At 50.2% G+C, this 12,721-nt stretch overlaps 1 protein-coding gene across 1 annotated transcript; it reads left to right on the top strand.

Annotated features, from left to right (window-relative positions):
* Positions 1 to 5,306: 5,306 nt before the first annotated feature.
* Positions 5,307 to 8,222, top strand: LOC311608132 (uncharacterized protein; the record flags this gene model as incomplete). Its single annotated transcript, XM_084800418.1, has 4 exons — positions 5,307 to 5,624; positions 5,874 to 6,583; positions 6,853 to 7,377; positions 7,439 to 8,222. The coding sequence occupies 2 exons, from the start codon at positions 5,307 to 5,309 to the stop codon at positions 6,162 to 6,164; spliced, it is 609 nt and encodes a 202-aa protein (XP_084656544.1). The 3' UTR covers positions 6,165 to 6,583; positions 6,853 to 7,377; positions 7,439 to 8,222.
* Between the last annotated feature and the right edge of the window lie 4,499 nt (positions 8,223 to 12,721).

The following is a 12,721-nucleotide window of genomic DNA, read 5'->3' as shown; positions in this document are numbered from 1 at the left end:
GCAGTGTGCTGCAGCTCACCAGCTTTTGTGAGCTGTCACCCCAGCTGAGGTGGATCTTGGTGATGCAACTGTCTTTGAGTCATTTCTGCTCTGTAATAACCCCATATTCCTACAAATAACCCCAATAAAACTCATTGGTTCAGCCGGTGTGGTGTCGCACGCTTTTAATCCAAGCACCTGGGAGACAGAGGTAGGCCGATCTCTGTGAGCTCGAGGCCAACCTGGTCAACAAAGTGAGTCCAGGACAGCCAAGGCTACACAGAGAAACCCTGTCTTGAAAACCAAGCCAAACCAGCCAAACAAAAAAAAACCTCATTGATTTACCAAGTTGGGTTTTGGTGCTGTCTGTACTTTTGTCTGCTTTTGTCTTTCATGGGTTCCCTATCTAGGGTGATTAGACATGTGTTGCATCACCTCAGGAAATTTTTTTATCACACAACAGTGCCACATATGTGTGGGTACTTGCAAAAGCCAGAAGAGGACATCTGATTGTCTGAAGCTCCAGTTACAGGCCATTGAGAGCTGCCATACATGGTGCTGTGCTGGCAATGGAAGACTTTGGTCCCCTGTCACGGCACCAGGCACTCTTAACTGCCAAGCCATCTCTCCAGCCCCTCAATTTAAAAAAAAAAAATTTTTTTTTTTCAGGACAGGGTTTCTCTGTAGCCTTGGCTGTCCTGGTACTCACTCAGTAGATCAGGCTGACCTGGAACTCAGAGATCCGCCAACCTGTCTCCTGACTGCTGGGATTAAAGTCATGCATCACCATCATGTGGCTTCAAATAAAAATTTAAAAAGATGTCCAGGCATGGTGGCACATGTAAGACCCCCTCCCCTGTGCACCCGACATAGCAAGCATAGCAGCAGTAACGCTATCTTGCAAGGCAAGACTAGAATAATAGGTTCCCGGGGTAAGATAAGGCCTGGGGCTCAGATAAAAGCGTGCTTGTCCTTGTCAAACAAGATATTTATAGTCGGCCATCTGGCCCAGGGAGTGGGCAAACTCCCCTGTTCCCATCCGATGACCGGGCTATAACCTCGCCTCATTTAAATTTACCAATCAGAGCCCTGTAACTATGCTTTTTCGCTTCTGTAACCGAGCTTCCCGCCAAAATCCCTATAAAAGGACCCCCTAAAAACTCGCTGGGCGCGCCAGCCTCTCCGGAGACTGAAACGCCCGGGTACCCGTCCCCTTAATAATAAAGCCTCTTGCTTGTTGCAGCCGAAGCCTTGGTCTCGTTGGTTCTTGGTGGGGGTCTCCACGTTAAGACCGCCGTGTCGGGGGTCTTACATTTGGAGGTCCCACCGAGATCGAGACCCCCGCCCGGGGACCATCGACCCAAATTCGGGAGGTAAGCCTTTGTCTTTGTGCCGGCCGGCTTTGTCGTTGTTGTCTTGTTGTCATTTCGTCTTTGTTCATCGTTACGTGTCTCGGTGTTTGCGCAGACTCTCTGAATCTGGCAAGGAGAGGAGGAGCTGACGGGCTCTCAGACTCCTCCCTTGTGCCCGTGGGAGACGGTCCCATCGGGATTCCGTAGGGACTTTCCGTCCCATCCGAATCTGGGGCCCCCGGCCCATCTGAGAGGCTATTCGCCTCATCTGGGAGACAGGGAAAAGTCCGGACCCCCTGCGTCTCCAACCTCCGTTTTGGCGCAAGCGTCCCGCGCAAGCTGTTTTTTGGTCTTTTGCGTCTAGATTTCCTCTGTTGTGTTTCGTTTTGTGTTTTTGGTACCATGGGTCAGACTCTTGTCACCCCGCTAACCCTTACTTTGCAGCATTTCAAAGAAGTCCGTGCCATTGCGCACAAAGTGTCAGTAGAAGTCCGCAAGGGCAGATGGAAAAGTCTTTGTTCTGCTAAATGGCCTACGCTTTATACCGGGTGGCCACAAGATGGCACTTTTAACCTTTCTCTCATTCTACAGATCAAGTCCAAAATTATAGATCCTGGACCACACGGTCATCCGGACCAGGTCCCCTACATAATGACTTGGGAATCTCTCGTTCGTGACCCTCCTCCATGGGTCAGACCTTTCCTCGTTCAGCCCTCTCCTTTTCCCCACCTCTCTTACCACGCCCGCCTTAGAACAGCTCAACCCTGGGCGCATGCTCCTCTCGCCGCGGCGGGGCGGGCACCGCCAATCCGGGCTTTTAGGGAGGTGCGAGAATTTAGCGACGGTCCCTGGGATTTCCCCGAGGCTAAGGCGAGCCCTCCTTTTGTATGAATTACTCTCTGCTCCGGCCCGGGGGTGGGGCGGCGAGGAGCTGGCCAGGAGGGCGTCCGAAATCTATCCTTTTCCTTCCTGACTCCGCTGCCAAGACTGTATCGAGATCCGGGTGTCCCTTCCCACGGAGGCTACCTCCCGACGTCAGTCCCACTATCCCCCTGCTCGCCTCCCGCCTCCCTTGCTCCTCTAACCGGGAGGAGCACAATGCTGGGGACCCTTCACGGCCTCAGAACCCAAGGGCTCTGCAGCGGCTTCCCCTGGGGCTGGTCTCTATATTGCGCCGCCGCCACCTGATTGCTCCAGACCTGCGCCCACCCTGACGCTCCCGCCGCAGCGACCGAGGCCTCACCAATGGCCGGCCGACTCCGCAGCCGGCGCGAGGTTCCACCCCAGACCTCTCAGGCCTTCCCCCTTCGGGCTGACACGGGTGGCCAGGTACAATATTGGCCGTTTTCCGCCTCAGATCTTTATAACTGGAAAAATAATAACCCTTCTTTTTCTAAGGACCCCTCCCGGCTAACCTCCCTTATTGAGTCCATTCTAGTCACCCATCAACCCACTTGGGATGATTGTCAACAGCTTCTACAGACGCTCCTTACCTCTGAGGAAAAGCAGCGCGTCCTTCTGGAGGCACGCAAGAGCGTCCCAGGAGCTAATGGGCGGCCTACCCAGCTGCCAAATGAGATAGCCAGTGCCTTCCCCTTGGAACGACCCGACTGGGACTTCAATACTGAGGAAGGTAGGGCCCACCTACGCCTTTATCGTCAGCTGCTTATAGCGGGTCTCCAAAAAGCCGCCAGGCGGCCCACCAATTTGGCCCAGGTTAAGATGGTTACTCAAAAAGCAGATGAGACGCCGTCAGCTTTCCTTGAGCGTCTAAAAAAAGCTTATAGGGTCTATACTCCATATGACCCTGAAGACCCTCTCCAGGCCACCACCCTAGCCATGTCCTTGTCTGACAATCTGCCCCAGATATCAGATGCAAATTAGAGAGATTAAAAAAAAAAAAAAAAAAACTCAAAGAAAGTACAGTTCAGGATCTTTTAAAGGAGGCAGAAAAAGTTTATAATAAGAGAGAGACGCCGGAAGAGAGAGAAGAAAGGCTTAGGAAAGAGTCTGAAAAAAGGAAAGAGAGATTGAAAAAAGAAGCGGAAGAGAGGGAAAATGCTAGAGATAAAAAGAGACATAGAGAAATGAGTAGACTTTTGGCCACCGTAGTTTCAGGACGCCAGGATAGTCAGGGCCAGGGAGAACGGAGAAAAACCCCTGTGGATAAGGACCAATGTGCCTATTGTAAGGAGAGAGGTCACTGGGTACGGGACTGTCCCAGGCGTCCCAAAGGGCCCCGTAGAACCCCCCCCTCCGCGGCTCTCCTCAACCTGGAAGACTGAAAAAGTCAGGGTCAGGAGCCTCCCCCTGAACCCCGGCTAACTCTAAATGTGGGGGGGGCAACCCGTCACCTTCTTGGTGGATACGGGAGCTCAACACTCCGTCCTTACCACCGCACCGGGGCCCCTGACAACAAAGACTGCCTGGGTACAAGGAGCGACTGGCGGGAAGCCTTACCGCTGGACCACCGAGAGAAAAGTACATCTTGCCACCGGTAAGGTCTCACATTCCTTTCTTCACGTCCCGGACTGCCCATATCCCCTCCTGGGAAGAGACTTATTAACCAAACTCAAGGCCCAAATTCACTTCGAAAAAGGGCACACTCGTGTGACAGGACCACAAGGGCGGCCTATTCAGACTTTGGTATTAAATTTAGAGGATAAATACAGATTGTATGAGACTGACCCCCCCCTGGGAGCGATACCCCTAGCCCAGACTGGCAAGCCCTGTATCCATCATCATGGGCCGAAACTGGGGAAATGGGCCTAGCTCACCAACAGCCCCCCATATTAGTACACCTTAAGGCTTCTGCCACCCCAGTCTCTATCCGGCAATACCCTATGTCACAGGCAGCCTACCTGGGAATACGGCCTCATATTCGGAGACTCCTGGACCAAGGCATACTGACTCCTTGTCAGTCTCCCTGGAACACCCCCTTGCTTCCTGTTAAAAAGCCCGGAACGGGAGATTATCGGCCGGTCCAAGACTTAAGAGAAGTCAACAAACGAGTTGAGGACATACATCCTACTGTCCCCAACCCTTACAACCTATTGACAGGGCTATCCCCAGACCATGTCTGGTACACTGTGCTGGACTTAAAGGATGCTTTCTTCTGCCTAAGACTGCATCCCTCCAGCCAGCCTCTCTTTGCATTCGAATAAAGAGACCCCGACTTGGGGATTTCGGGGCAACTAACATGGACACGGCTGCCCCAGGGATTTAAAAATAGTCCCACCCTGTTCGATGGGGCCTTACACCGTGATTTGGCCGACTTCAGGGTACGATACCCAGACCTCATATTGCTCCAATATGTGGACGATCTCCTCCTGGCAGCCCCCTCTAAGGAGAGCTGCCAACGGGAAACCCACGCCCTCCTACAAGTCCTAGGACGGCTGGGGTATCGAGCCTCTTTCAAGAAGGCACAAATTTGCCAGACTGAAGTAACCTACCTAGGTTACTCCATCAAGGATGGACAGAGGTGGCTCACTCCGGCTAGGAAACAAACTGTCCTCCAAATCCCGCCACTGCGGTCCCCCGTCAGCTCAGAGAATTTTTAAGAACAGCGGGCTTTTGCCGCCTCTGGATCCCTGGGTTCGCGGAACTGGCAGCTCCCCTGTACCCCCTTACCAAGCCAGGAACAATGTTTGCCTGGGGGCCCACCCATCAACAGGCCTTCGAGGCTATTAAGACTGCCTTAATCTCAGCCCCTGCACTGGGGCTGCCCGATTTAACCAAGCCCTTTGAGCTGTTCATTGACGAGAAACAAGGCTACGCCAAGGGAATTCTAATCCAGAGACTGGGGCCCTGAAAAAGGCCTATAGCCTACCTCTCTAAAAAAAAAAAAAAAAACTGGACTCCGTGGCAGCAGGCTGGCCCCCTTGCCTACGGATGGTTACTACAGCCGCCTTACTCCTTAAAGACTCTAATAAACTCACCATGGGACAGCCAATTACTATCTTAGTCCCCCATGCCATGAAATCCCTGGTCCGGCAGCCCCCAGACAGATGGCTCTCCAACGCCCGGGTTACCCATTACCAGGCCATGCTTTTAGACTCGGACAGAGTCACCTTTGGGCCAATAACCAATCTCAACCCTGCCACGCTGCTCCCTCTCCCAGACGGGCCCGAGGATCATGACTGTCAGCAAGTCCTGGCGGAAATCCACGGAACCCGCCCTGACCTCACTGACCAGCCCCTCCCTCACCCAGACTTCGTTTGGTATACGGATGGGAGCAGCTTCCTGGATAACGGGACACGACGGGCCGGAGCGGCTATCACCACCACCGACCAGGTAATATGGGCCAGCCCTCTGCCCCCAGGGACCTCCGCCCAGCGTGCTGAACTGATCGCCCTGACCAAGGCCCTGGAACTGGCAAAAGAAAAAAGGCTAACAGTCTATACAGACAGCCGGTATGCCTTCGCCACAGCCCACGTACATGGAGAAATTTATCGGCGCCGAGGACTCCTCACCTCAGAAGGTAAAAAAATTAAAAATAAGACTGAAATCCTGGCCCTCCTGAAGGCCCTCTTTTTACCCCAGCAGCTCAGCATCATCCATTGCCCGGGCCACCAGAAAGGGGACTCTCCGGAGGCTCGAGGTAATCGGCTGGCTGACGAGACAGCCCGCCAAGCCGCTACAAGACCCCTCGACACTCTCGAGGCGCTCTCCTTACAAGGAGACACCGGAGCGCCAAGACAGCAGGACCGGAATTGGAAATTCACCGACGACGACATACAAAGACTTCAAAAGATGGGCGCGCTTCCTGAAGGCCCTGACCATTGGCGATACCAGGACAAGGTAGTCGTCCCCTCAAAAAAACTGACTATTTGATTGACTACTTCCACAAGCTCACTCATTTAAGCGCCCAGAAGATGAAGACCCTCCTTAAAAAAGAAGAAACGGACTTTTACCTATTGGAAAAAAAGGAGGCCCTCCAGAGAGCCATTGACAATTGCCGGCCCTGCACGCTGGTCAATACCAACAAGTCCTTAAATTTGTCAGGAACTAGGGTCCGAGGACACCGGCCAGGGACCCATTAAAAAATTGACTTCACGGAGATCAAACCAGGTATATACGGATACCGGTACCTGCTGGTCTTCGTAGATACTTTTTCAGGATGGACTGAAGCCTTCCCCACCAAACATGAGACGGCCAAGGTGGTTTCCAAAAAGCTTTTAGATGATATTTTCCCTCGCTACGGGATGCCACAGGTAATTGGGTCCGACAACGGACCAGCCTTCGTCTCCCAGGTAAGCCAGCAGGTGGCCAAACTACTGGGGATTAATTAAAAATTACATTGTTCTTATAAACCCCAAAGTTCAGGACAGGTAGAGCGCATAAATAGATCTATTAAGGAGACTTTGACTAAATTAACGCTTGCAGCTGGCACTAAGGACTGGGTGGCCCTGCTACCCCTGGCCCTAATACAGGGTTAAGAACACCCCTGGCCCACATGGGCTTACTCCCTTTAAGATTGTCTATGGTTCACATGTTCCTATTGTTTACTTCCCTGACCCAGATATCGGCTCCTTTGCTACCAGGCCTTCCCTCCAGGCACACCTAAGAGCCCTCCAAGAGGTGCAAAATAAGGTTGGAGACTACGTCTGGGTCCAACGTCACCGGACCAAGAACCTCGAACCCCGCTAAAAAGGACCTTACGCCGTTCTCCTGACTACCCCGACGGCTCTCAAGGTAGACAGAATTGCCACCTGGATTCATGCTGCTCACGTCAAGGCGGCCAAGGACACAGACGGGAACACATAAAAAGCACATCAGACCGACAACCCTTTAAAGATAAGACTTTCCCAAACCTAATTCGCCCCATGACCCCTCCGACCTATACCACCACTTTAAGGGGATCAATCACTACCCCCGAGAGCCAATATCCATCACTCTGACACTGCTATTAAAAAGATTAACAGTCGGGGGGGGGGGGTGTTTGTGGCAGGGATCGGAACCGGGACTACTGCTCTCACTCAGGTTGCTCATTTTCAGCAGTTACAGCAGGCCATGAAAACAGTCCCTGACCTCCCTTTCCGAGGTAGTGCTCCAAAATCGTAAAGGGTTAGATATCTTGTTCCTGAAAGAGGGTGGGCTCTGTGCAGCCCTCAAAAAAAAAATGTTGTTTTTATGCTGACCATACAGGAGTAGTCAGAGATAGTATGTCTAAGCTGCGAAAAAGACTAAAACAGCGACAGTTACAATTTAAATCAGGACGAACTTGGTATAAAAACTGGTTTAATAAGGCTCCTTGGTTCACCACTTTAATATCTACCATTACGGGCCCTTTGTTATTTATTGTCCTGCTCCTACTTTTTGGGCCCTGCGTTCTTAACAGACTGATGCAATTCATCCGAAACCGAGACCACCTATCGGTTGTACAGGCCTTGGTTCTAACCCAACAATACCAACAGCTCCAACAGGCACAACCAGAGGTCATTGAATGAAAGATTTCATTCAGTTTACAACAAGAGGGGGGAATGTAAGACCCCCTCCCCTGTGCACCCGACATAGCAAGCATAGCAGCAGTAACGCTATCTTGCAAGGCAAGACTAGAATAATAGGTTCCCGGGGTAAGATAAGGCCTGGGGCTCAGATAAAAGCGTGCTTGTCCTTGTCAAACAAGATATTTATAGTCGGCCATCTGGCCCAGGGAGTGGGCAAACTCCCCTGTTCCCATCCGATGACCGGGCTATAACCTCGCCTCATTTAAATTTACCAATCAGAGCCCTGTAACTATGCTTTTTCGCTTCTGTAACCGAGCTTCCCGCCAAAATCCCTATAAAAGGACCCCCTAAAAACTCGCTGGGCGCGCCAGCCTCTCCGGAGACTGAAACGCCCGGGTACCCGTCCCCTTAATAATAAAGCCTCTTGCTTGTTGCAGCCGAAGCCTTGGTCTCGTTGGTTCTTGGTGGGGGTCTCCACGTTAAGACCGCCGTGTCGGGGGTCTTACACACACACCTTTAATCCCAGCACTCGGGAGGCAGAGGCAGGTGGATCGCTGTGAGTTCGAGGCCAGCCTGGTCTACAAAGCGAGTCCAGGACAGCCATGGCTAACACAGAGAGACCCTGTCTCGAAAACCATCCCCCCAAAAAAAATTTTAAAAAGACATTAACAACAACAACAACAAAAACATCAGGTGGACTTCCGACCATACAGACTCCAGTGGTCCACAGAGGCCTGGCTCTTACACTATACTCTGTGTTTCAATGACCTCTTTTTTTTTTTTTTCCAAGACAGCCTTGGCTGTCCTGGACTCACTTTGTAGACCAGGCTGGCCTCAAACTCACAGCGATCCGCCCACCTCTGCCTCCCGAGTGCTGGGATTAAAGGCGTGCGTCACCACGCCCGGCTTCAATGACCTCTTGTACGTGACTTTTAGATTGGAAGAATTCCTTGGGAGGGAAGGTAACCATTACGTACAGGTGTTCTTCTCAGCATCCTAATAAACGAACAGTTCAATAAATCCATCCGGGCATATTCTATTTCTTAATGGACACGAGCAGGGGAGATGGGACTTTGGAATTTGCATTCTGTCTCTAGCAAATGAGGGCTTAGCAGCGAGTGTCTGGCCTGGCTTGTCTAGAATGTACGATACCCTAAATTAAATCCCTGGTACTGAAGGGAAAAAACAACAACAACAACAATAAAACTAAGTCCCTGTACACGCGCCATGCCCTTAGTCAAGGCCTCAGTATCCACTCCAATATCATTACTGGTTAAGTCAAACCAAGGATGCTTGACACTTACGTGTGACATGTGGAGGTGAGCAGTTCATGACAAAATGATGGTGTCTTGCTGAATCTGAAGCTCCTGGCCAGGGAACTCCAGTCACCTGTCTCTACCATCTCTGCACTGAGATTACAGGTGTGTGCTGCCATGCCTCATTTTTTTTTTTTAACCCAGATGCCGGGAGTCTGAGCTCAGGCTTTTGTGGCCACCACTTTACCAGCATTGCCATCTCTCCAGCCCCACCAAGGAATTTCTTACGCACACACAGTTTTGAAAAGTGGCATAGAGGTACTTACGGGATCCCAGGCTGACCTTGAACTTGTTATATTCTTAAATTTCATATTTTCCTGCCTCTCCCTCCCAAGGATGGGATTCCAGGCATGTGCCACTATGCCACTTATGTAGTGCTGGAGATCTGAACTCGGGACCTTGTACACAGTTGGCAAGCACTCTACCAACTGAACCTAATCCCCAGCCGAAAGGCAGCCTGCATTCATAAGAAGCTTCATAACTGTGTGTGCCTCCTTCCTCTCTTTGTGGCAGCAGCTAATTCAGTTTGTAAAAGATAAATCTGTGCCAAGAAGTCAACTGGGTAAGGCTTCCTGCTGCTTTCACCTTAGAGGACAAAAGATAGTTTAGCTTGTCCACCCTGGATCGCCACAAACTTCATCTTTACAGACACTGGTTTTTCTTTAGAGGTGGCTACAGGGTCTAAATTGGGACACGTGTAATGGGAGAAGACCTATCGTAAACTTAGTATTTTTTTAAAAAGGTTTTATTTATTTATTTTATGTATGTGAGTGCTCTAACTGCATTATATCTGCATTCCTGAAGAGGGCTGAAGATGGTTGTGAGCCACCATGTGGTTGCTGGAAATTGAACTCAGAACCTCTGAAGAACAGACAGTGCTCTTAACCGCTGAGCCATCTTTTGAACCCTTAAAATTATTATTTAATGAAACAGCAAACTTATTAAATTTAGTTCTAACATATATGCTCATGTGCGTGTATGTGCGTACACACACACACACACACGAGGAAGCTGGGGACATAGTTCAATGACAAAACATTTACTGAGCATGCTAAGGCCCTGACTTCAATCCCTAGCATCACAAAAACCAGGACAAGAACAATATAGCTTTCTAAAATTTAGAGACAGAACACATAGCAAGCTTGCCTGTGGTGACTAGACTATACAGTGTGAGGCAATACTCCTGGGTCTTAGGTTTGTATTGTGGCTCATGGTGTGTTTATTTTCAGCTTGCTTCCAGAATATATAAGTTTATCTTTTGTTTTTTGAGACAGGGTCTAGCTGGCCTAGAACTCATTATATAGACTAGGCTGGTTTCAAACGCAAGTGGTTGTCCTATTTCTGCCTCCTGAGTGCTGGGATTAAGTATGTGTGCTACCACGCCCAGGCCGACTGAGTTAGACAAGGTCTTGTTGTGTGGGCCAGGCTAGATCTGAATTTATGATGCTCCTGCCTCAGCCTTAACGTCTGGGTAGTTCTTGGTGGGTGGCATCAGTCACATCTCACCACAGTTATTCCCATGTCTGGATAGTGGTATCTTGAACTGTGCAGTGCAAAACCCTGGCAGCCTTGTTTTCTTGTGACAGGGTTTCTCTGTGTATCCTTGGCTGTCCTGGACTCGCTTTGTAGACCAGGCTTGCCTCGAACTCACATTGATCCGCCTGCCTCCGCCTCCCAAGTGCTGGGATTAAAGGCGTGCGCCACCACACCTGGCACTCCTAACATTTTCAAAGGTAGGAGACTTGCTTTAAACTCAAGCAAGTCTGGGCTTCATAGTGATGTCTCAAAAACAAACAACAAAGCAAAATCAATCTCAAGTCCAGGCACTTGAGAGATGGCCCAGAGGTTAAGAGCACTGACTGTTCTTCCAGAGGTCCTGAGTTCAATTCCCAGCAACCACAAGGTGGCTCCTAACCATCTCACCATAGTGAGACCTGGTGCCCTCTTCTGGTGTGCATGCACATATGCAGACAGAACAATGTATAAATAAATACATATATCTCTAAAAAAAATTCTCAAGCACAAACTTACTTGCTTCTGTTACCTTTGAGCCATGGAGTTCAAAGCCAGGACTGCTGAAGAGCAGCACCAAGCCTGTGGTGTTCTCAGCGACTTGACTCTCACCCAGAAGGGGGTTCACATCCTCCCTTAGTGAGATCTCTGCGGCCTTGGAAACCAGGCAGATATGTAAAGTGAAAGTTAAGAAGTCCAAGGGCCTGGTGTGGTGGCGCACCCCTTTAATCCCAGCGCGTGGGAGGCAGAGGCAGGTGGATCACTGTGAGTTCGAGGCCAGCCTGGTCTACAAAGCGAGTCCAGGACAACCAAGAGAGACCCTGTCTCAAAAAAGAAGTCCAAGGACTGGTCCACAAGGAGCCCCTAACAACAGACTCGCTAACTTCCATCTGCTACAGCAGCCCAGGGTGCACTCTGAAGTCCGTTAGTTAAGTTTTAGGTGGGTAATTGTCCCATTTCACTGTTCCAGCAGTTGAGGGGTGGGAAGACTTTCATTAGAAGACAGACACCCTTAGGCATGTCCACACATGGTCCTATTTATTATCTCGCTTGCACTGACTTACCAGACTCAAAATTTTCCACCAGATTCAGAAAAAAAAAATTATTTGTGAAGAAGGAAATATCTTAAATACTCACTCAGCCTTTGTTTACACTGTTCCATTGTTTTTTTTTCTATGATGTAATGCAGTCAGCTCACCCTACATAGACTCTGTATTGACTTGCCATTAACAAATCTCCCAGTCAGGGCCAGGCGTGGTGGTACACGCCTTTAACTCTAGCACGTGGGTGGTAGAGGCAGGGGGATCGCTGTGAGTTCGAGGTTACCACTGGGCTAGACTCCCAACTCCTACCTTTCTTTCAGGCAGATAACAGAACCTGAGTGTACTGCTGCTCAGTTTGGATGCTCTGGAGCTGCGCTGCTACCAGTACAAAGTGCAGCCTCTAACAGTCCACGAAAACAGTGTGCCAGTGCACGGGATGACAGCAGATACAAGGGGCAGCGGCTAGTTCAATAGGAATTTATCTGAAATGCTAACGGAGTAATAGCAAGACCACTACCATTACTGCAGGCCTTAAAAAGTCTTGTTCGGTGCCCATCCTCCCATCTACCCCAGTGGGAACGAAGAGAGCCTTGTGGAGTGTCTGCGAGGTCCACGCCACTCAGGGTCAGGTACTAACTGTATTCTACCCTCACTGAACAGACGGAAAATGGAGGGCGAAGGCTGTCTATCCCAGTACAGGCTCTCTCATGGACATACCCTAGACCCTCAGCTCCATGACACTGTTTAATTCTTCAGGTTATGGTAGTTTTTTGTTTTTCCCTCCTTGCCTGCAGTTATCTGTGTGCATTTATCTAGCACGTGTGAATCTGTGTGCATGTACATGTGTATGCTGGTGTCTGTGCGCATGTGTGGAGGACAGAGGTCAATGAAGCCATCCACGGACCTTGCTTTGGCATAGTGTTTCTCAGACACCCCAGGCTCACTGATGAGGATGCAAGCCCCAACGTCATCAGTTCCACCTCCCCAGTGCAGGGATTACAAACTAGGGCTGACATGCCGGGTTTTATTTCCGTTTGTTTTTAAAAATGTGGCTATCTAGGATCAAACTT

This window comes from Acomys minous (assembly GCF_964271855.1).
Source record: "Acomys minous genome assembly, chromosome: 2".
In the NCBI taxonomy this organism is placed as follows: domain Eukaryota; kingdom Metazoa; phylum Chordata; class Mammalia; order Rodentia; family Muridae; genus Acomys; species Acomys minous.
The sequence above is the reverse complement of the archived record's forward strand: the minus strand, read 5'-3'. Positions and strand labels throughout refer to the sequence as shown.